At 48.4% G+C, this 23,230-nt stretch overlaps 2 protein-coding genes across 3 annotated transcripts in view; one reads left to right on the forward strand and one right to left on the reverse strand.

Annotated features, from left to right (window-relative positions):
- The first annotated feature begins 699 nt into the window (after positions 1 to 699).
- ATAD1 (ATPase family AAA domain containing 1) lies at positions 700 to 15,781 on the forward strand. Of its 2 annotated transcripts, none has more exons than XM_054288395.1 (10): positions 700 to 864; positions 3,657 to 3,831; positions 4,969 to 5,067; positions 5,281 to 5,401; positions 7,045 to 7,245; positions 8,445 to 8,551; positions 10,391 to 10,480; positions 12,127 to 12,177; positions 13,992 to 14,128; positions 15,363 to 15,781. In XM_054288395.1, the coding sequence occupies exons 2-10, from the start codon at positions 3,670 to 3,672 to the stop codon at positions 15,481 to 15,483; spliced, it is 1,089 nt and encodes a 362-aa protein (XP_054144370.1). In that variant the 5' UTR covers positions 700 to 864; positions 3,657 to 3,669; the 3' UTR covers positions 15,484 to 15,781. The 2 variants fall into 2 exon arrangements, with proteins under 2 accessions (XP_054144370.1, XP_054144371.1); XM_054288396.1 differs by having other exon boundaries at positions 13,992 to 14,098.
- A 3,776-nt stretch (positions 15,782 to 19,557) lies between these two features.
- PAPSS2 (3'-phosphoadenosine 5'-phosphosulfate synthase 2) overlaps positions 19,558 to 23,230 on the reverse strand; it is a 33,987-nt gene continuing 30,314 nt past the window's right edge. Inside the window, exons 11-12 of the mRNA XM_054288399.1 lie at positions 22,181 to 22,410; positions 19,558 to 20,501 (exon numbers count right to left, since the gene is read on the reverse strand). Of these exons, the coding sequence (XP_054144374.1) occupies positions 20,360 to 20,501; positions 22,181 to 22,410 (372 nt within the window). The 3' untranslated portion in view covers positions 19,558 to 20,359. The remainder of the gene's footprint in view (positions 20,502 to 22,180; positions 22,411 to 23,230) is intronic.

The following is a 23,230-nucleotide window of genomic DNA, read 5'->3' on the forward strand; positions in this document are numbered from 1 at the left end:
ATATATAAAATACGTGTATGTATGATGCTTTATATTTTATGTGTACATAAATTATATATCTATCCATATAAAATACGTCTATATATGCATGTTTTATATTTTGTATGTACAGAAATTATATATCTATCTAAAATATGGGTATAAATGCATGTTTTATATTTTTGTATACATAATTTTTGTATATATAATTAATACATATATTAATTATATATCTTAATACATATATTAATTATATATCTAGCTATAGAAAATATGCACATATATGCATGCTTTATATTTTATGTATACAGAAATTATATATCTAGTTATATAAAATATGCACATATATGCATGCTTTATATTTTATATATACATTAATTATATCTGCGTATATATGCATGCTTTATATTTTGTATACATTGTTTTAGGTTATGATTTTGCACTTAACGCGTTGCACACGTATTGACCGTGACAGGGATGTGTCAGCGGGGCTCGAGCGGAGTTCCCGCTGTCGTTAGGCTGTTGCAGGCGGGGGCCGCGGCCCCGGGGGTGCCGGTGGAGCCGCTCGGTTGGGCCGCTGCCGGTGGCTCCGGTGGCTCCGGGCCCTTCCCGGCCCCTCCCGGCCCTTCCCGGCCGGGGCTGCCCCGCATCCGGTGGGCGGAACCTTCGCGCGGACCGCCGCCGCCCGGAACCTTTGGGCGGGGCGGCGAGCGCCGCACGGACGGAAGAAGCGCCGGACGCGCCGCCGCCGCTGCCGGGCCCTCGGTGCCGCCGCCGGTTTTTGCTCCGCTTCTCCTCCCGCTCCTCCTCCTCCTCCTTCTCGCCTTCCTCCCCCTCCTGCTGCTGCCGCCCGGCCCGCGCCGTGTCCCGGAGAGCCGCCGCACGGTGAGTGCCCCGGCGGGACGGCGGCCCCGGCCGCGCCGCAGCTGCCGGGCGGCGGGAAGGTCACGGGCGGCGCGGCCCGGCCCTGCCCGGGGCTGCCGTGACGGGGCTGCCGGGCCCCGGGGGGGATCCCCGCGCTGCAGCGGGGCTGCCCGGCTTTCCCGGCAGCGTGCCCTCGCAGCGGAACGGGAACCAGCGCCGCTGCCGCTTTTGGTTTCCCTTTTGCCGCTGACCGGGAGCGCGGAGCCGCTGCGGGCCCCGAGGGCGGACAAACGCTGAGTTCCGCCGGGTTTCAGCGATTGTGTGGGTTTGGGGCTTCCCTCAGCCGGGTTCTGCTTCGGTTCCTCGCTGTTCGAGCTTTTCCTTTCGGTTGGCGCTCAGGCACGCGTTGCATAAGAAGGAGGTTCCTCTACGGGGTTTTGGGCAGCTTTTCTCCTTGCTCGGTGACTACAGAGCCCTTTTATTTTCACAAATCAGGCTGAGGAGGACACGCAGAATCCCCTAGCTCCGGGGTGCTTCCTCACATCCTTTAGCAGGGATCCAGGATAATTTCGTGTCCTGGGAGGGGGATCCAGGGATAGTTTGGCTGTGGGTACCTTGGGAGGGGAAATCCAGGGATAATTTGGCTGCAGGGCTCTCTGGGGAAGGGGATCCAGGTTAATTTGGCTGTGGGTGCTCTGGGGAAGGGGATCCAGGTTAATTTGGCTGTGGGTGCTCTGAGGAGGGGGATCCAGGGTTAATTTGGCTCTGGGTGCTCCAGCATTGCCTTGGGAGAGGGATCCAGGTTAATTTATCCAGGTTAATTTGGCTGTGGGTGCCCTGGGGAGGGGGATCCAGGGATAATTTGGTGTCCTGGGAGGGGGATCCAGGTTGATTTGGCTGTGGGTGCTCTAAGGAGGGGGATCCAGGGATAATTTGGCTCCAGGGGTGCCCTGGGGAAGGGGGATCCAGGGATAATTTGGCTGTGGCTGCTCCAGCATTGCCCTGGCTGCCAGCTTGGTTTGGAGAGTGGCCAGGGAGTGGCAGGAGCTGCCAAAGGAGCTGCTGCTGGCTTTGCCCTTGCACAAGGAAAATGGGGCAGTGCCCAAGGAGGGATTTGGGGATTCTCAAGAAGATCGCTCCCAGAGCTGAGGAAGAGCTGGACCCTGATTTTAGAAATAATTTTCCCAGAGTTTCGGCACAGTTCTTTCCTCTGTGCCCTTTTTTCCCAGGACTGAGGGTGCTGTGCTCTGTGGGCTTGGCTCCTGCAGCAGCCAGGCTTTTCCCTGGGTAGCTGTGTGCCACATCCAGCATTTTCAGCTTTCCAGGGATATTAATAACTCCCCATGCATCCTGCCAGGTGCAGGCCCCAGCTCTTAACCTCCTTTTAATCAAATGGGAATTGCTGATTGCTCCTTCATGTGGCAGCCAGGTGCCTTTCCTGTCAGCTTCCTCTCAGGGAAAAACCTCTGTGCTTCAATCCTGGACTTCCCTGGCTCCAGCAGGCAGCACCCAGGGTCAGCAGCACCCCCAAAGCGTCAGTGGGAATGTGAAATTTGTGCCCACTGTGAGCACAGAATCACAGAATGGTTTGGGCTGGAAGGGACATGGAGGCCCATCTGTGGCAGGGATGCCTTACAGCATCCCAGGCTGCTCCAGCCTGGCCTTGGGCACTGCCAGGGCTGCAGGGGCAGCCACAGCTGTGCCAGGGCCTGCCCACCCTGCCAGGGAACAATTCCTAATTCCCAATATCCCATCCAGCCCTGCCCTCTGGCACTGGGAGCCATTCCCTGTGTCCTGTCCCTCCATTCACAAATCCCAGCTCCCTACAAAACACCTTTTATCAAACAACATCCCAACCCCATGCAGGTGTCCTTACAGCTCTGATTTTCCTTTCCTTGCCTCCCTGTGCTTCCTTTTTCCAGGGGCAGCCACAGCTGCTCTGGGAAATCCATTCCAATCATCAATCTCTTGGTTTCTTTTGGATACCTTGAATTAATTCTTAAGAATTAATTCTTAAACCTTGAGACCTGGAAGCACATCCATGGGCAGGGACACCTTCCACCATCCCAGGCTGCTCCAATCCCTGTCCAGTCTGGCCTTGGGCACTGCCAGGGATCCAGGGGCAGCCACAGCTGCTCTGGGCACCTGTGCCAGGGCCTGCCCACCCTGCCAGGGAACAATTCCTAATTCCCAATATCCCATCCAGCCCTGCCCTCTGGCACTGGGAACCCATTCCCCCTTGTCCTCTCTCTCCATTCACTTATCCCAACTCCCTACAAAACACCTTTTATCAAACAACATTCCAGCCCCATGCAGGTGTTTTTCCAGCTCTGATTCTCCTTTCCTTGCCTCCCTGTGCTTCCCTTTTCCAGGGGCAGGCACAGCTGCTCTGGGAAATCCATTCCAGGGCCCACCCGCCCTCAGGAACAACTCCTCCTCCAAATCCCATCCTCTGACAGCATGAAGCCATTCCCTCTTCTCCTGCCTCTCCATTCACTTACCCCAACTCCCTGCACAACACCTTTTATCCAACAACATTCCAACACCATACAGGTGTTTTTCCAGCTCTGATTTTCCTTTCCTTGCCTCCCTGTGCTTCCCTTTTCCAGGGGCAGGCACAGCTGCTCTGGGAAATCCATTCCAGGGCCCACCTGCCCTCAGGAACAACTCCTCCCCAAAATCCCATCCTCTTCTGCCTCTCCATTCACTTATCCCAACTCCCTGCACAAGACCCTTTATCCACCAGCATCCCAACCCCCTGCAGATGTTTTTCCAGCTCTGATTTCCCTTTCCTTCCCCCCTTTTCCCCTCAGGGCAGGAAGGAGGATGGTGCACGCCGAGGCCTTCTCGCGGCCCCTGAGCCGCAACGAGGTGGTGGGGCTGATCTTCCGCCTCACCATCTTCGGGGCTGTCACCTACTTCACCATCAAGTGGATGGTGGATGCCATTGACCCCACCAGGAAGCAGAAGGTGGAAGCTCAGAAGCAGGTAGGATTGCATTCTGCACTCTTTCCTTGGGATCTTGAGGAATGAGGGAAGATGGAGTTTGTTGGGCAGTCTCTGGGTTGAAGTTGTTGGTGTGTTCAGGTTTTATAACAAATTGCAGTATAGAGCAAATGAAAAATAACAAATTTTTATAACAAATTGCAATTTCCAGCTTGAAGTGGTGGCAAAACCGTTGGTCTGATCTGTTGCTGAAAATCAGAGCTGCTGGCTCTCATTTTCGGCAAGTCTGTGAGCCTCGTGCCTCCTCTGCTTCTGACACCTTTGCTGAGCAGCAGTGGCCTTAAATCAATCTCTTGGTTGCTTTTGGAAACCTTGAATTAATCATTGAGAATTAATTAATTCTTAAACCTTGAAAATTAATTGAGAATTAATTCTTAATTCTTAAACCTGGACTTAATTCTTAACTTAAAAGAGAACTTGGAAGCTCTGCATTTCTGGCAGCTTAGTGAAGGCAGAGACCTTCACCAGCAGTCAAAATGCCTTGGAAAGGTGGGGGGAGGGAAAAAATGAAAAGCCTCGTTGCTTACCTTGAACTGGAACTTTTGTGATGAGTTTTTCAATTGAAAACCAACTTTCCCAATGGATTCAGTGCCAGCTGTTGTCTAAGAGGCTGCACTGTCCCAAAACCTTGTTGGACTTACTGCAGCTTTGAGCAGAAAGAGAAACTGAATTGTGCAAGTGTGTTGGCACAATGAGTTTTCCTTGTAAATGAGGGAAAACCCACTGAGCACATATTAGAAATTGACTTTTGGGAATTTAAAAATAGATTAATCTATCCTTGATTCATGTGAAAATACATTAACCTAAGTGTTCTGGAGGCTTGGGTGGCAGACTCTGTGTTTTAAGGTTTATTTTGGTTGTTTTTTTAGGTCATAACAGAGGAGTTGTGGGTTTGGGCATGTGAGGGTCCAAGCATTTGTTTGATGGGAACTGAGACATCTGACTTGGTTTCACTCAAGTGACAACAAAGTCATTAGGAAACAGCAGAACTAAAACAAGATTTCACCTCTTAGGGAGAAGCTTTTCAAACCACAACCAGCAGTTCTTTAAAAAAGCTGATTTCTGAGTGAAGCATTGCATTTCTTTGCTTTGATTTTCCTGCTGTTTGGTTCCCCCCAGGCTGAAAAGCTGATGAAGCAGATAGGAGTGAAGAATGTGAAGTTGACTGAGTATGAGATGAGCATTGCTGCCCACCTGGTGGACCCTCTCAGCATGCATGTGAGCAACTTCCCTGCAAAATCCCCCTTTGTCCCTGGCTTGCATTATTTGCACCTCTGTGGAAATATTCCTGTGATGTAAAACTGCATCACAGAGAGCAGAGAGTTTTAATCCCTTCTCTCTTTCATTTTCAAGCCACTCTTTGAAGCTGGTGGGTGCTTTTCCTTGGCAGGATCAGTGCTGGTCATTCCCAACACTGTTTTTCCCTTGCAGGTGACCTGGAGTGATATTGCAGGCTTAGATGATGTCATCACAGATTTGAAAGACACTGTCATTCTGCCCATCAAGAAGAAATATTTGTTTGAGAATTCCAGGCTCTTACAGCCCCCAAAAGGTAGGAAAGGAATGTGTTGGATTTACACCTTGATATTTGAAATATAAAAGGTGCAGTTTTTCAGGAAGGGAAGAGGAAGTGGGTTGTTAGTTCAAAGTGCAAACATCAGGACCAATGCCAGGGAAAACCCTCAGATTTCCCTTCTTCCCCTGCTTTGGTGAGGAAGTTTTATCTGAATAATGAAGCAGTAGCTGGATTTTGGTTATGATGTTCATTATGAAATTATTTGGCTTGGCAGGACCTTAAATCCCATCAGTGCCAGGGCAGGGACACCTCCCACTGTCCCAGGCTGCTCCAGCCTGGCCTTGGGCACTGCCAGGGCTGCCCACCCTGCCAGGGAACAATTCCTAATTCCCAAACCTCCCCTCTGGCAGCATGAAGCCATTCCCTGTGTCCTGGCACTCCATTACAATCCCTGTATCCTGCATTTTTAGCTGCCTCAGTTGTCATTTCCTGTGTTGTCCTTTGGCAGAGTTGAGCTCTAACTCTGCTCTTTTTGCCGTCATTCAGCAGGACAGAAATCCCATTTTTCCTCTGGAAATCCCTTGATTCTCACTGGAGTTGGGTTACACAGTGTTAAGGCAGGTGGCAGATTCATTTTCCACAGTAAAACACAAGTTGGACTCTGCTGAAATCCCTACAGCCATATTTGTTGTATTTCACTGAAGAAAAAGATTTTTAAAAAAGCAGAATTTAAACCCAAAATGTTGGACAAACACCCAAATTTACAGCTTTGTTCCCTGAATATTGATTTCTGGAGCTCTCAATTGCTGCCTGGATCTGTGAGCACCTCAAGGCTGCTCACAAGGGATGGAAAATGCAGCACTTTGGTGGCTGGTTTAGTTTTTCCAGGCTGCTTTCTGTGGAACTCACAAACTGAAGCTGTCTGGAAAATTATATGAATGCCATGATTTAATAAGCTGAAGGAAAAAATGATTTTTTTTTTTTATTTATCTTTTTAAAGCCGATTTTCCAGCTCAAGCTGCTCCCCAGTTTTATGAGTGGCTTGTGCTGGGTGTTAATAGGAAGTCACTGCTCCAGAGTTTGTGGGCATCACTCACATAAACAGAGAAAAAAACCTCAATAATTCCCTGTGTTTTGAATGTTGCTCTTGAAATTGTTTTCTTTGTGACTGTGTTTAGAAAAACACTCCTGTGAATTCTTGCAGTGTGACAAGTTTAAAAATAATACAAGATGTCATGTTTAATTGTGGGTAATTTGTTTAAACTGCCTGTGGGTCTGTTGTGTGATGGATTTTTCCTTTCCTCACTCCTCTGTGCTAAGTTTTATTAGCAGGGCTGGAAGGAGCTGTAAATAAACCTGCCAGGATATAAATAGGGGTTAATTCTCTGTCCTGGGAATGGAATAAAATGGAATCATGGAGTGGTTTGGCTTGGAAGGGACCTTAAAGATGATGTTGCAGCCCCACAATAAATCAGTCATCTCTCAGATGTCTCCTCTCAGCTTCATCCTTCCTGTCTAAAAAGGGGGGGAAATCCCCCACAGGGAACTGTTTGGCTATTCTGAGTTGTAATTTAATAGGGATCACCTTAAAACCTCTGATTGATGGAATGGTGTTCCCTTGGTTTGATTTCTTCCCTTTTAATCCCTGCATGAAAGCATTAACTCTGTGAATTTTCCAGGAGTTCTTCTCTATGGCCCCCCTGGATGTGGGAAGACCCTGATTGCCAAGGCCACTGCCAAGGAAGCTGGGTGCAGGTTCATCAACCTGCAGCCCTCCACACTGACAGATAAATGGTATGGAGAATCCCAAAAGCTGGCTGCTGCTGTCTTCTCCCTGGCCATAAAGCTCCAGCCATCCATCATTTTTATTGATGAAATAGGTAAAATTCTCTTTTTTGTTTTATCAGTAGCCATAGCAGAGTGACATTGAGCTGTAGGCTCAGTGATGTATGGATCTGCTGTCATCTTTTCCTTCAGAAGGGTGAGGGTTCAGGAAAAGAAATAGAATTGTGAAGGAATGGTGGCACATTAGGAAAAGCAATGGGTTGTTTTTTTTTTTTCCTGGTGGTGGTGAAGAAATTCACAAGTAAAATAAATTCCTACTTCTTTTTTGTTCATGAGGAAACCCAGCAACAAATACACTTCAGTGCTTCTGCTGTCAGGGCACATAAGAGAGGTAAAATATGGTTTTAGGAGGGTTCTGGAATGGGGATTTCATAGGGCTGAAGAATAGGAGGGGAGCTGTGGAAACCCAGAGCACCAGGAGTATTTCCCTGACCCCCAGGGCAGCACTGACTCTGACCCTCATTCATGGAGAAAGTTTCCTAAACTCCAGAATAGACTGGAACCCACAAGAGTGTGCAATAGATTGTAGAGAGCAGTGTAGGTGTATCACTGGGTGAGAAATTTAGGTTTGGGGATTTTTAGTGTGTTGTGGATGGAAGCAAGATGGAGGGCACAGGGTGTCACCCTGGGTTTCTCCTTCATGCTTCTTCTTCCTCCTCCTCCATGGGTTTGGGTGGCATTTTGTAATTGGGTGGAAAAGTCCCCATTGCAGCTCTGTGGGATCAGTTATTGGGTTAAAAGGGGAAATAATCCAGGTGTCAGCTCTTAACTGGATAGTTTAGTGTTAAAAGCCCTTGGAACAAGAGGTTGTTGGCCATTTGGTGCCTTCTAATGAAAAGCTGCTGAACTCACAGCAGTGAGACTGTTTCACTGATAAGAAATGATAAACACCTGAGTCTGAACATGAAATTCTGTGTCAATGTCTTCAGTCCAGAGCTAGAGAAGAGTCCAACAGGGAGGCTGCTTTCCATGAATGCAGGTTAAGGTGAAATTTTCATGCAGGTGAAAATTTGGAGCACAGGATGTGGGGAATCCCCTGTGATGGTGCACCCTTGTGTGGTGCCTTGGAGAGGGGAGCTTAGCAATGGAGGAGAATCCACTTTCACCCTTAGCAGCACTTGCTGTTTGCTGGCAGTGCTGATTGAAAATGCATTTATGAGATGGGAGAGCAGCCCAGGAGTGCATTCCTGAGGGGAATGGGGCTGGCAGTGACTGCATCCCTGCTTTGGCCCAGATTCCTTCCTGAGGAACCGATCCAGCACCGACCACGAGGCCACGGCCATGATGAAGGCCCAGTTCATGAGCCTGTGGGATGGGCTGGACACTGACTACAACTGCCAGGTGAGTCCCCAGGGTGTGCTGGGAGGGGGGATGGCATTCCCTCATCACCTCATCCCCTCAGCTGGGATTTTGGGGCTGGAGCTGCTTGGGAACAGGGATACCAAAAGCTTTTTACCTGTCGGTGATTCCCAGCACTCTGTGGGAATGAGGGGAGTTGTATCCACAGGTCATTCCTGAGAACATTGGCTTTGTGCTTAGTTTGTTTTAATCAAGAAGTGGTGTTTCCAGATGAGATGGGATGGGCTTTAAGGTCTCTCCCATCCCAAACCATTCTGGGATTCTGAATTCAGAAAGCTATATTAAAGTTATTCAGAATCCCAGAATGGTTTGGCATGGGAGGCACCTTAAAGCCCATCCCATCTCATCTGGAAACACCACTTCTTGATTGCAGTGCCATGGTGTCACCTGGGATAATCTTCTTAAAGCCCTTAAAGAGGATGTTTGTTCTCTAAGTTGAAAATTTTCAGCCTTTTAAATGTGTATTTTTCCATAAATAGCTTTTTCTCCTCTCCCAATCATGTGCTAAAGATGTTTTTCAGCTGTTTTTTTCCCAAAATGAGCAAAAACCAGTGATGTGTGTGTACTGAGGGTTAAATCTCCCCATCAGTAAAAAGCAGTGGTATGAACCCTTCACTGGAAACTGATATAATCTTCCAAGCACAGTGCATTACCATTTTTACGCAGCACACTGACAATTCCTTGGAGCAAATGAAATTATTCATTCCCTGCAGTGAGACAATCTGGGGTCTCTCAAGCTCAGCAGCATTTGCCTTTTGTAAGAAAAACCAGAATCCCAAATGCTTGGAGGAGATTGTAAGGAAGTGTTGAGGTGGATGTGCTGATCCCACCTGGAATTCCACACTCAGCTGTGAGCTAAACCTGCTGAGGAAAGGTTTCCTTTTCCTGGATCAGGAAAATAAAGCCCAGGGAAGTGTGGATCATCCCCGAGCCAGCCATCCCAGTGCCTCTAGGTGGCAGGGTGACACTGCCGGGCCACCAACCCTGCTGGCCCTCCTTGCTGGAGCTGCTGGGCCTGGCCCGAAGGCAGGAGCAGGGCAGCAAAGCCTGGAGCCCAGGGTAATGACAATCGCCGTGTCATTTGACACTATCCTAGAGCCCAGATTAACCACCCTGTCGTTTGTCACTGTCCTGGCTGGCTGTTTACCATGCACACAGCTTAGAGTAAGACATGGGAGAACAAGGCAGCTGTGAATGGGGAGTAAATTTGTTCTGGAGTTAAGAGCTGGAGTGCTGCAGGGAGGTAAGCACTGTCTGGTGTTGGGCTTGCCTTGGGCATCTTTAACCCACTGCTCACCTGGAGCTCCTGGAATGCTTTTTTTGAAAAGCAATCTCTGTCTTGGCTCAGTTCTTACTGAATTTAAAAGAATAAAGGCTCCAGGTGAAGCCCTTGCCATGGTGGTCTCCTAGAAGGTGTGCCTGCTCATGAAGAATTGACAACAAAATGACTTGGAAGATCATCTCCAACTCAAAGTCTTCTGTGATTCTTTTTCCAGCACAGCACAAAACCACCACATTTTTAAGCACCTTCCTGAAATATCTCCTTTTGAATTCCACCAGGAACTAAGAGTGACATCACAAGCAGAAGTTTTAAGTTCCTCCTTGGGGTTTGAGATTTCAAGTTGGAGTCACTGAGATCTCCCCCCAGGTGGTGGTTGTGGCACCAGGGCTGCCCTTGCTGACATCACTGCCAGGAAACCTCTATGTAACTTCTGGAAATGTGATGCTGTTTATGAAGTGGGGGAGATCCCTGGCTGGTGCTGACATTCCCAGCATGTGGATGTGTCCCAGCTCTGGTTTCTGTCTCTTGGTGTCACACAGGTGATTGTCATGGGAGCCACCAACAGGCCCCAGGACCTGGACTCTGCCATCATGAGGAGGATGCCCACCCGCTTCCACATCAACCAGCCTGTGAGTCCTGCCTGCCCTGCCCCTGGGGGCTTTTCCTGCAGGAGTGCTGCCTCTGCTCACCTGGGTTTAGGGCTTTTGAAGCACATCCAGAACTCAGATTTTTAAGGTGAAGTTTTGATCTCTTGGGGTTTTTTATCTGGAACAACACCATGAGCTGCCCAGCCCTGCTCTCCTCTGGGCATGGAGCAGTTTGGGTGCTGCACACTGGGAAGGGCTGGTTTGTAACTCAGTTCTGCCCAGGCCTCTCCACAGCAGCCAGTGTGGAAACCCTGCTTTGTTGGTTTTGTTCCTTGGACACAGGAAAACCTGCCTGTGACAGGCTTGGAATGAGATGGATTTCAGCTCCCAAACCATTCCATGATTCTGTGATTTATTAAGTTCTTTATCAATTGTCCTTAGTCCAAATGTTGCTCCTGCCATCCTTTCCCAGCTATTTCACCTTTTAATGCCTGCTGATGTGACCAGCCATTTTTGTGTCAGTGTTATCAGGAGTTCAGTTGTGCTTGAATTCCCTTCTGGCTACAGAAATCATGATCCATTTTTGCTGAGAGCAAACTGGAGGAGTAAAATTCTTATTGATTGTGCAAGAGAGGAGCTGTGTTCCCACGCCTGTGTTGTTGGAACTGACTTTCCCTCCATGGGAGTGGATCCCTTTGGGAACAGCATTTAGAACCTGTGCAACATTTATAAGCTGTGCTTCCATATCTGTTCCACACACCTTCCTCATCTCCAGCTGTTCCTGCAGTTAGAAGGGGGCAAAAATTTGGATTTGAGAACTTTGTGGTGCCATTCTATCAAGCCCCATCTTTATTATGTGCCCTGGGAGGTTACAGGGATTGGCTCCCTCTCCCAGGAGAACAGATTTTCCTTACCCCCCTAGAGCCCTGCCATGAGCTTACAGCTCCTCTGGGCTTTGGGATCAGCCCAGACTGGCCCTGACTCTCACTGCAGCTGGAATAATTGTTGTGCTGTGGCTTGGGAACAGGCAGGGGCAGCAGGGAAAGCCTTGCAGATTCTATAACTGAGTTTGAGATGAAAAGGCCCCAAATTACTCATCAAAAATTGCCTGCAAAGCACAGGGGAATGGCAGGAGTGGGTTTTGGGACAGAGTAGCAACTTTTCAGCTGCCAGATTGTCTGTGGGGGAATTTTCCCTCTTTTTAATGATGGAAGTGAGGTTTGGCAGGCACAAACCCAGTGTTTGTTGCCTGTGTTTGGCCTTCCTAGGAATGACTCTTCAGTAACCTCCAGCACTGAGTTAGACACAAGATTTTGTCTCTAAACCCCCCAGTTTGGGGCTGTGCAAAGCAGGATCAGGTGTGCAGACAGCAGAGTTCTGAGAAACTCATGTGGGCTCCTGGGAGAAGGGGTCATTGTTTCTGGGATCCAGGAGTGAGGTTAGTGCAGGATATACCCATGGGATGTGTGGGGTTTCTGTGGGGTTTTGGTGGAGTTTTGAATCACACAGTGTGTGATTTATGTGGTTTAGAATTTCCCAAGCATCACCTGTGGAAGGGAATTTGCCATCACAGAGGTTCCCTCAGGGTGTCACATGTCCTGGGAGAGGGAACTGAAGGGACTGAAAGCCCTGGGATGTCACAAGTGTTCATTTTTGTCCTCTGGTAACTTCAGTCTCCTCTCTTTCAGGCTCTGAAGCAAAGAGAGGCCATCTTGAAGCTGATTTTGAAGAATGAAAATGTGAGTAGCTCCTGTCAGTGCCTCATGGCTGCATTGCTGCCCCCAGTGCAGCCCTGGCCCTGCACAAGGTGTGGGTTTGTAATTGCCTGCCCTGCACTGAGGCTGAGATGATCTGCCAGGGCACTGTGCTGACGACTTGGGAATCCTTTGTGGCTTTAGGTGTGGCCTGCCATTGAAGCCCTGCATTGGCTCCTTTGTGAGCAGGAGCCTTGGCTTGTGTGAATCACCCCCTCTGAGCAGTGACTCCAGTTCTCTGTCTCCATTTGCTTGTTCTCTTACAAGAGAAGAGATTGCTCGCTCTAAAAAGGTGCAGGTGAATCATGTTGAGATCAGGGAAGGAAATTTGAAGGAAATCAAGAAGATGCTGATTCTTTAACTCTTTCTTGGCCCAACTCAAGCAAAGAGCAATAACTTTTTTTGACAATGCTGCTTTTGATCCATAATTCAAATTTCAGAGGAGAAGGAAAGGATGAGGTGTGAGCACACCTGAAAGGGGATCCCTGTTCCTCAGAGCTTCCTCCCAAATTTAATCAGCAGCACTAATTGCCTTCATGTTTATGTTGCAAAGTGTCTGTAGGCTGAGCTCCAGCCTATTAAGTATCTTTCATTAGTAAAACCAACTTGAATTTTTTTTAAGAGGCCTAAAAATGGCAACTCACCAGCAGGGAACCACAGAAATTAGTTTTTCAGGGAGATAAAAAACCAGCCTGTATTGGTTATCCCACAGGAGGAGGAATGTGATCTCTGAAGCTCAGACTTCACATGGCAAGGGGAATTTTGCCCTCTCTTTTCCTTGCCTGACTTAAACCATGATTTTAGGGAATAGTTTGAAAGAAGTCACCTCTGAATTCCCGCGTTTTATTAGACTGCCTTGGATTTAACTTTTTGAAAAGGAAATACTGATGCACATGGTGGGAAAGGAATAAATGCCATAAAAAGATGGAATAAACCTGAGGTATTGCCTGGCAAGAATTCAGCCTGACCCAGTGCACTGAGTTAGACACAGAATTTTGTCTCTAAACCCCCAGATTGGGGCTGTGTAAAGCAAGAACAGGTGAGAAATTCATGTGGGCACCTGGGAAAAGGGGTCACTATTGCTGGGATGCAGTTTTTGCCAGGCAGGAGTGTGGTTAGTGCAGGATAATCCAATGTCCAGGGGTTCCAAGGATGTATCCACAAGGACATGCCAAGGTGAGTACAGGATGGTTGGAGTGGTGGTGTTTGCAGGGCCCCAGGATGAGGGCAGAGATGAGAATCTTGACTCCATGTTTCAGGAGGCTGATTTATTATTTTATGATATATATATGTTATGTTTAAAGAAAATGATATATTAAAACTATGCTAAAAGAATAGAAGAAAGGATTTCATCAGAAGGAAGGGGAAGGGGAGGGAGAGGGAGAGGAAAGGAAAGGAAAAAGGAAAGGAAAGGAAAATCTTGTGACTGCTCACAGCCTCAACACAGCTGGCTGTCATTGGCCATGAAGTAAAGACAATTTCACATGCTGGGTAAACAGTTCTCCAGATCTCATTCCAAAGCAGCAAAACATGGAGAGGCTGAAGCTTCTCAACTTCTCAGGAGAAAAGATCCTAATGAAAGGATTTTTCATCAAATATGTCAGTGACAGGTTGGGGTTTGGAGCCAATGGCAGGGTTTGATGAGCTGACACATGTGACGGTGTGAACCCCTTGGATGTTCCAAGAGTAAGGGAATAATCCAGCTCCCCAAAACTGCCAAATGAAGATGATCTCAGACTGTTGTAGAGCAGAGCCCCTGGCTCTGGAGTGTCCCTGTGCTGAGCTGCATCTCCCCACAGGTGGACAGCCACGTGGACCTGCTGCAGGTGGCCAAGGAGACGGACGGTTTCTCGGGCAGTGACCTGAAGGAGATGTGCCGGGACGCGGCGCTGCTCTGCGTGCGGGAGTACGTCAACAACGCCTGCGAGGAGGACGTGTACGTGGGGCTGCTGCACCCTCACTGCTGCTGCTGCTCTGGGGCTGGGCTGCCCACAGGGCCACACACTGCTGCAGTGTCCTGCTGCCTCTGTGCACAGCCCCTCACAGCTCACTGGCTCTTGTTGCTTTTGGCTCTGAAAATCAGCTCAGCGCCTTGGTCGTTTCAAGGTGCCCAAGCTGGAGGTGGCCTGAGCCACCAAATCTTGCTGCTGCTGCACTGCTTAGTGCCAGGCTTCAGCCCACCAGGTCCTGAGCCACCAAATCCTGCTGCTGCCACAGTGCTGGGACATCCCTCTGCTATTTGCCATGCCTGCAGCAACCCTGAGTGCATGGAGGGGCTGGAGCGTGTCAAAGGAAGGGGAAGGGGCTGGGGCCCCAGGAGGGGCTGAGGGAGCTGGCAAGGGGCTCAGCCTGGAGCAAAGGAGGCTCAGGGGGCCCTTGTGGCTCTGCACAACTCCCTGCCAGGAGGGGACAGCCAGGGGGGGTCGGGCTGTGCTGCCAGGGAACAGGGACAGGACAAGGGGAAAGGGCCTCAGGCTGGGCCAGGGGAGGCTCAGCTGGGACAGCAGCAGCAATTTCTGCATGGAAAGGGTGAATTATCTCTATTACAGCCTCACAAACCCTGAGTTCTACAGCACTTCCCTCTAACAAACTAAAAATGGAGCTCCATCTCTCTCTCTGCAAGGCCTTTTAAGGATAAACTGTCCAATTAAGAAATGACACCTGAATTATTTTTACTTTTAACTCAAAACCAACCACCCATGGCCTGCAATGTGGACTTTTTTATCCAATTAAACAAAACCACCCAAACCCATGGAGAAGAAGGTGAAGAAGAAGGACCAGCCTTCACCTTACAACCTCAATCTTGTTTATATATATTACTGTATTCTAAAACCTTAAACTCTTAAGTCTTCCATATTCAAACTCCACACTCATAATCCCAGTTCCATCATTCCATTTTGGAATTCCATTCCAGGCCTTGGCAGGGGCTGCCCAGGGAGCTTTGCAGTGCCCAGCCCTGCAGGTGCCCCAGGAAGGGCTGGAGGTGGCCCTCAGTGCTCTGGGCTGGGCACAGCTGGGACTCCATGGGCTGGCAGGGATTCTCCAGCCTCGGGAATTCTGTGGTTCCAGTGGATCCATGCAGAGCTGCTGGTGGCAGGGATGGCTGTGAGGGTGGGCACAGCTGTCCCAGCCCCTGGCCCTCACCTGGCTGGTGTCTGTCTCTCCCCCAGGCACGATGAGGATGAGATCCGGCCCGTGCAGCAGCAGGATCTCCACAGGGCCATCGAGAAGATGAGGAAATCCAAGGATGTCTCCATGCAGAACCTGGCCATGGAGATCGTGTTTGATTAAGACAAAAGAGTGTGTTTGCAGTTCCTGACGTGATTTAGTTTGACTTCTGTAATCAGTTAGCAAAACCAGTGTCAGGGGGTGGGAGCAGGGGTGGCAAAGGGAGTTCTGTTCCTGGAATCGTTTTTATACAACAACAACCTCTTAAGTTATTGCAATTCCCAGTGGGAGTGGAAGCACAGATCATGAGTGGAACAATTGAGGCCAGCCCAGGAGCCTGAGTGCTGTCCCAGGGATCCCTGGAGCCTCCCAGCAGGAGTGGCTGCTCCCAGGGCCAGGGGCAGGGCCTGGCACGGGCTGGCTGTGTACAGATGGGTGTGTGAGTGCAGGACCTGTACATAGCCACACTTTTTTTTATATATATAGACATAATCTGTAGATAACTTGAGTATGGAAAATCTTTTCTACTTCCTTCCTGAAGCAAACCAAATCAGAAGCTGTATAGGGGAAAGATTCCTCGATACTCAGTTCACTTGTACCTTTTAGCAGCAAATGCCAGGATAGAAACTGCTCCTAGAACAAAGCAACATTTGAAATGCTACTGATTTTTCTTCCACATGACCACTTGAAATCTGGTGCCATTTAGTCAAGATAGTAAACTACTCTGTAAAAATGTTTGAATACTTTTAATTTTTTTATGAATTCTGCTTTTGCAGGCTTTTTAAATGAAGGCTGATTTTATTTTTGGTTTTCCCTTGCTGTGAGCAGCTAGAGTAGAACCCCACTTGCTCTTTCCTAAATCCCCACATTCTCTGAGCTCTCTGGGCTCCTGTGCACTGTCCCCAGGACTTGCTTCTCCCTCGGTCTCTGCAAGCCCCACCGTGGCACCATCCCCTGAAGTGTCACAGCCCTGAGGCACAGCGGGGACACTGTGTGATGTTTGACTCTGTCCCATGCTCAGATCTGTGAATTTCAAGAGGAGGAAATGGATTTTGGGCTTATTGATGTGGTTTAGCAACGTGCTGTCCTTGCTGGTACCAGTTCTGGTGAATTCTTGTAACGTTCTGTTGTGATAAAGGCCAAGGGTTACAAATGTGAGTGGCAAAAATGTTTGGGGTTTTTATTTTAGTGGAGTTATTGTCAGAGATAGTCAAAAACTTGAGGTTTTTTTCATATAATGCTATGAACTGTGCACTAATTGAGCCCAAATCTGTAAAGGGAATTAATTGTCCAAAGCCCAGGGTGGGATGCTGTGTCACAGCTCTGCTGCCTGTGAGGGGAGGGAAACATTGGAGGCACAGAATGATGTAAAACCAAATGCACTGCAAAGGAAAATAAAGTGAAATAAGGAGGGCTGGAGCCCTGCCATGACACGGTGTCAGGGGCTGGTGACAGTGTCCCTCACGCTCAGCCTGCTCCCTGCTGTCCTGCCCTCTGGAGTGCAGGGCTGGGTTTGTGCCAGTTTAATCCTAAAACCTAATGGGAGGGGGAGGATAAAAATAATTGAATAATTGCATAGACTTCTTCCCTATATCCAAAGCAGTGGGAGATGCACAATGGTCTAACACAGGGTGCAGGAATTTAAGCACAGCAGAACTGCTGGGATATGGAAATGGGAAAAGTCTGGGATGTAAATCCCATAAATCACTTCAGGACTGCGGCTGGGTGAGCCTGGGATCCAGGAATGAGCCCAGGGGAGGCACCAGCATGGGCAGAGGGATGGAGCAGCTCTGCTGGGAGGAAAGGCTGGCACAGCTGGGATTGTTCAGCCTGGAGAGGAGAAGCTCTGGGGTGACCAAATTGTGGCCTGAAGAGGCTACAGAAAGGATGGAGAGAGATTTTGGGCAAGGGATGGAGAGACGGGACAAGGGGGGGAATGGCTTCCCAGTGCCAGAGGGCAGGGCTGGATGGGATATTGGGAATGAGGAATTGTTCCCTGGCAGGGTGGGCAGGCCCTGGCACAGGGTGCCCAGAGCAGCTGTGGCTGCCCCTGGATCCCTGGCAGTGCCCAAGGCCAGGCTGGATGGAGTTTGGAGCAGCCTGGGACTGTGGGAGGTGTCTCTGCCATGGCAGGGGTGGCACTGGGTGGGCTTTAAGGTCCCTTCCAACCCAAACAATTCCATGATTCCATGAGTAATCTTAAACCTGCCGTTAGTGCTCCTCCCTGGGCTCCCTGGGAAGACTGGCACGGCCCCTGTCCCCAGGAAGTTCCCCGTGTGGTCAGGCCCTGCTCTCACCTTGCTCAGGGGTTGTTACACCTGGGAAATGCCAGCCTGGGGAGCTCCTCCTGCACCTCCTGCCTCTGTTGCTGGCTCCTTCTCATTTCCTCCAGTGGCTGGTGGCAGCGATACCGCCCCATATCACCCATAATTTCACTTTCTCCAGGAGATATCTGGGTAAAAGGGCAGTAGTTCAGGTTGCTGGCTCTGCAGTTTGACATCAGACAGTGCACCGAGTGCTGGAGGGCTGTTCGTACTCTATTTTCAGGCTGTTTCCTGCTCGGTAAAACCCCAGCGCAGGCAAGTCTCAATTGGCTTTAATTGAGTGTGAAGTGCGCCCTCAGGGGGTTAATGTCACCCCGAGGGCGGGCACGGCAGCGGGACAAACCCGGGACAGCCCCTGGTCACTCCTGAGCCCTGATGTGCTGCTGGTGCCTCCAAAATCCCGGCTCTGGCCGGAGCTGCCCTTCCCTGCTCCCAGAACTCCTCGGGGGCTGGCTGGAGAGGCACAAGGAGTCATTTCTGATTGCTCCTGGGGGCGGTTTCTGCAGCTGGAGTGCAATTCCCACTTCTCCAGGAACTCTCCCACATTTTCCACTCTTGCTGCTGCTATGGGAGTCCTTGTCAGAGCACAAACCCTCTGGCAGCTCCCTCCAAAGGCTGAAGGTTTGGGACGTGGCTGCTTTCATCCCATGGCTCCAGAGGCTTGGTCCAGCCCTCAGCACCTGATCCTGCCTCTCTGAAAGGGGAAGAGCCCAATTCCTCTCGCACATCTCCAGGCACAGCTGCTCAAGCACAGCATGGCCCAGGCTGAGCCAGCCTCCAGCAAAGCTCCACCCAAAAACCACCAAGTGAAAGCTGCTTACACATATAAATATTTATTTGTACTAAAAGTGAGTGTTTCATAGAGTATCGAGTTCAGAATATATTAAATCATGAGATGCATCAGCTGAGGTACAAATTCCAGTCTCATGTCTTCAATAAATAGACTATAAACCCCCCAGTCCACGTGCTTCGATCAGAGGTAATCAGGACACTACTCTGGTTTAAAATGATAACACAACATCTGTGTTCTGCTGTGACCACCTGGATTCACTGGGGGGGGGACAGGATTGTTTCATGATGAGCAGCAACAGTGCTGTTTCACTCCTTAGAAATCCTAAATGGGAATGTCACTTTTGGGAATGTCACTTTTGGGGCCTGGCTGGGTGAGGCTGGTGCTGGTGCTCTGGCAGCTCCCACGGAGGCTGCAGCATTTGCCTTGGGGTAAAACACAGATTTCCTCCAAATGCTTAAATAAAAGACTTTAAAACCCTTTTTCAAGGATATTTTCCAGTCATAGATGAAGGTCTGGGCAGTGTGCCCTGGCCACAGCAGAGCAGGTTGTAGCTCACAGTCCCGAGCAAGAGCAGGATGGTTTTGCTGAGTGTGGATCCAGCTCGAACTCAAAGAGGAGCACAAGGATAGAGGAACGCTGATTGTCCTTGATTGTCCTTCCTTGGGGACATCCCGAGGGCTCCCGGGGCCGCTGCTGAACACCTGGGGCCAGGTGCACAAACCCCGCAGTGAGGCTGCAATGAGCGAGCGCTGCTTGTCCTGCTCTGCTGCCACCGTGCCCCACGCTGTCCTGTCGCTGTTTGTCGCTGCTCTGTCACCTCGGCGGCTCCTGCGAGCCAGCGGGAAAGCCTCGGGCGGGGCATTGCCGATGTCCGTGCCGGGTGAGGGTGGGGAAGGCGACAATGACCGCGGGGACTCTCCACAGCCAGGCTGGGGCAGCACGGGGCTCTGGGCTCAGCACCACACAGGGCTGGGGGACAAGGGCTTCCTGCCACCCTCGGGCTGTCCCCTGCCATCCTCGGGCTGTCCCCATCCGCAGACACAGATTAAATCAGGTCACCTGCACCCACACAGGTGTGGATGAGGCTGCAGCCTCTCTCAGCCGGTTCTCCAGACCCTCCTGGTGCTGTGACTTTGCTGTTTTGTCCCGGATTTGCCTTTGGGGCAGAGGGAAGGGGGAGCCCATGCTGCCACCTGGGAGGACACCTGGAAGCACAGTGCCAGCATCCCTGACTTCTCCTCGCTGTGCAGAGCTTTCTCAGGGATCTCAGGGTTTGTGGTGCCTCCCAGGAGAGGCTCCCCAGCTGGGCTGTGAGTGCAGGGATGGATCCCTGTGCCAGGGATAACATGGCACATCCTCACAGGCTCCTGAACGTGGAGCAACAGGAATGCTCAGCCCAGAGGTCAAGCAGGAGGAAGGAAGGAAGGAAGGAAGCAGGGAGGAGTTGGCTCAGCCACAAGGAACTGGAGGTGGTCACAGCTGATCTTAAAAAAGTCCTTTTTATAAAAAGAGGCATTAAAAAGATTCTGCTGTTAATTAGCAAAAACTGTCTAAGGCACAATGAGGAAAGGCACTTCTTCATTTCTGCTCCAGGCAGGGCACAGGCAGGATTTACCCGGGTCCCCTCTGCGCTGGCAGCACCGTGGCACGTCCTGGTGCCAGCTGGGAACAAAGGGCCCTCTCCCCATCCCTTCCACTCCATGGGGACACCCCCAGCAGCTTCAGGGGAGAAGGATCAGGCTGAAAGTATTTCTGATTGGTAAAAAACGCTCTGACCCAGGTAGGAACATCCCAGGGTCATGGCAAGTGATCTGTGTCACAGGGAATCAATGGATCATTGCTCACTATTAATACAGGCTTTTCTAGGGAGGAGGAGGAGGAGTTAATTCTTTTTCTCCAGTGACTGGTAGTAGGTGGTGAGGACCTTCCAGGCTTTGGGGGCCATGAAGCCATCGGGGGGGTTTTCCCCTTCCCGAGCGAGCTTCCTCATGCGTGTTCCTGAGATGAAGTCAAAGTCATCGTGCCTGTGTGAGACAGAGACGGGTGACATCAGCACTGCTGGCCCACGCCACCAGGACATTGTCTGAAAAACCCTCTTTGCTCAGGATTTTTCTCCTGAGAAGCTGAGAAACCCCAGAAAAGAATGAAAACAACAATTATCTGATTGCTGCTGCTGTGTTTGCTGCTTGGGAATGTGGCTTGGACATTGTTTACCAACAGGTGAATGTCTGATTGGGTCCATGTGAATTGGTTTTAATTAATGGCCAATCACAGCCAGCTGTGTCAGACTCTGAGGAGTCAGTCACAAGCTTTCATTATCATTCTTGTTAAGCCTCCTGATGTATCTTTTCTTTTTCTATAGTCTAGTTTTAGTATAACTATAATATAATGTAATATTATATATTAACTAAATAATACATATATATAAAATATATATATAATATATATGATATAATGTGATGTGATGTAATGTAATGTAATGTAATATATAACATATTTTATATATTATGTATATATATAAAAATAATATACAATATTATATATATACACACATATATATATAAAAAAAAACAATTTACATGGAACTGATCAAACATTCACCTGTTGGTAAAAAATGTCCAGACCACATTCCAAATGATATATGATATATGATATATGATATATGATATGATATATGATATGATATGATATGATATAATATGATATAATATGATATATGATATATGATATGTGATATAATAGAATATTATCTATATTAAAAACAATTCACATGGAACCAATCAAACACTCACATGTTGGTAAACAATGTCCAGACCACATTCCAAATAATATAATGTAATGTAATATAAGATAATGTAATGTAATATAATGTAATGTAATATAACGTATAATATTAATTTAAAACAATTGACATAGAAACAATTAAACACTCACATGTTGGTAAACAATGTCCTGACCACATTCCAAATGATATGATATGATATGTGATATAATAGAATATATTATATGATATGTGATATATAGAATATAATCTATATTAAAAACAATTCACATGGAACCAGTCAAACACTCACATGTTGGTAAACAATGTCCAGACCACATTCCAAATAATATAATGTAATGTAATATAAGATAATGTAATGTAATATAATGTAATGTAATATAATGTAATGTAATATAATGTAATGTAATGTAATATAATATAATGTAATATAATATAATGTAATGTAATATAACATAATATATAATATTAATTTAAAACAATTGACATAGAAACAATTAAACATTCACATGTTGGTAAACAATGTCCAGACCACATCCCAAATATATATCATATCAATCATATCATATCATATCATATCATATCATATCAAATCAGCCTTCTGAGAACTGGGAGTCAGATTCTCATCTCTTCCCTCCTCCTGGGGACCCCCACAAACCCCACAGGCCCGAGTCACCCCCAGGGCTCCTCATCCCAGAGGAGCTGCAGTGCCCACAACACTTCCCATCCTTCCTACATCCTCTGAGCCCCCAGCCTGTGCTGCTTGTCCTCCCTGGTGGCACCTTTAGTTCCACGTGACACCTCTTGGCAGAACACACAGGCGCCTTTCCCAGGTTCTGCCCCGTTCCTCTCCTTGGGGACTTTTCCCTGTCCCCAAAAAGCCGCGACCCCACGCTGTGGAGAAACCAGGGCTGCCTTTACCTTTTGGGGTCGTAGAAGTCCATGGCTCTCTTGGTCTTGTTGTAGGCAGCCACCCGGAAGGGCAGGATCTCCACGGAGGTGAGCCCGGGGGCCATGCTCAGCACCTTCCCGCCGTGCGTGGGCTCGTACAGGTCCTGCCGCGTGTCGGGGTGCGGCATTCCCGCCGGGTCGCGCCCCACGATGTAGAAATTGGCCCCGGCCACCATCCGGGCCCGGCAGTGCCACTGCACCTGCGGGCAGGGGACACGGGGACTGAGGATGGGCACAGGGAGGGCCTGGGGCAGGGTTTTTTGTGAAAAACATATATTTTATGATTGGCTTTTCACAATTATTAAAATGAATATTGTATGTTGTGAAAAACGCCAATCGCTTGGTTTTAAAATTTTAAAAGTTTAATTGTAATAAAAGGGTTATAAAAATAGTAATGCAATTAGAGAAATAATAATTTGGACAATTGAGTTTAGGACAATATGACTGAATAAGAACAAAGAGTTATGGACAGTCCAGGTACCTTTTTCTGGGTAGCATAAGCCCACATCAACAGAGGATTAACCCTTAAAAGCAACAGCCTGTTGCATATTCCTACACCTCATCCATGATGCATAAATTCCATTCAAACACAGCATTCTGTCTGGTCATCGTCAACTTCTTCCAGCTAATCCTAATCCTAATCTCCAATCCTGAGCGAGGTGGGAAGAAGTTCGTTTCTCCTGATAAGGGAGCAATAAATTCTCTTTCTCTGACAGATTTAGGTGTCCTGTGGCTGCTGTGAAAAACGCCAATCACTTGTTTTTAAAATTTTAAAAGTTTAATAGCAATAAAATGGTTATAAAAATAGCAATATAATTAGAGTAATAATAACTTGGACAATTTGGATTAGGACAATATGAGACAATAAGAACAGAGTTACAGACCTCCAGGTACCTTATTCTGGGCAAAATAAGCCCAAAAAAGGCCCCACGTTAACAAGGATTAACCCTTAAAAGCAACAGCCTGTTGCATATTCATACACTTCATACATGATGCACAAATTCCATTCAAACACAGGAT

This window comes from Melozone crissalis, unplaced genomic scaffold, assembly GCF_028551555.1.
Source record: "Melozone crissalis strain CALT ecotype California unplaced genomic scaffold, PUWL_Pcris_2 ptg000062l_1, whole genome shotgun sequence".
NCBI classification, from domain to species: Eukaryota; Metazoa; Chordata; class Aves; order Passeriformes; family Passerellidae; genus Melozone; species Melozone crissalis.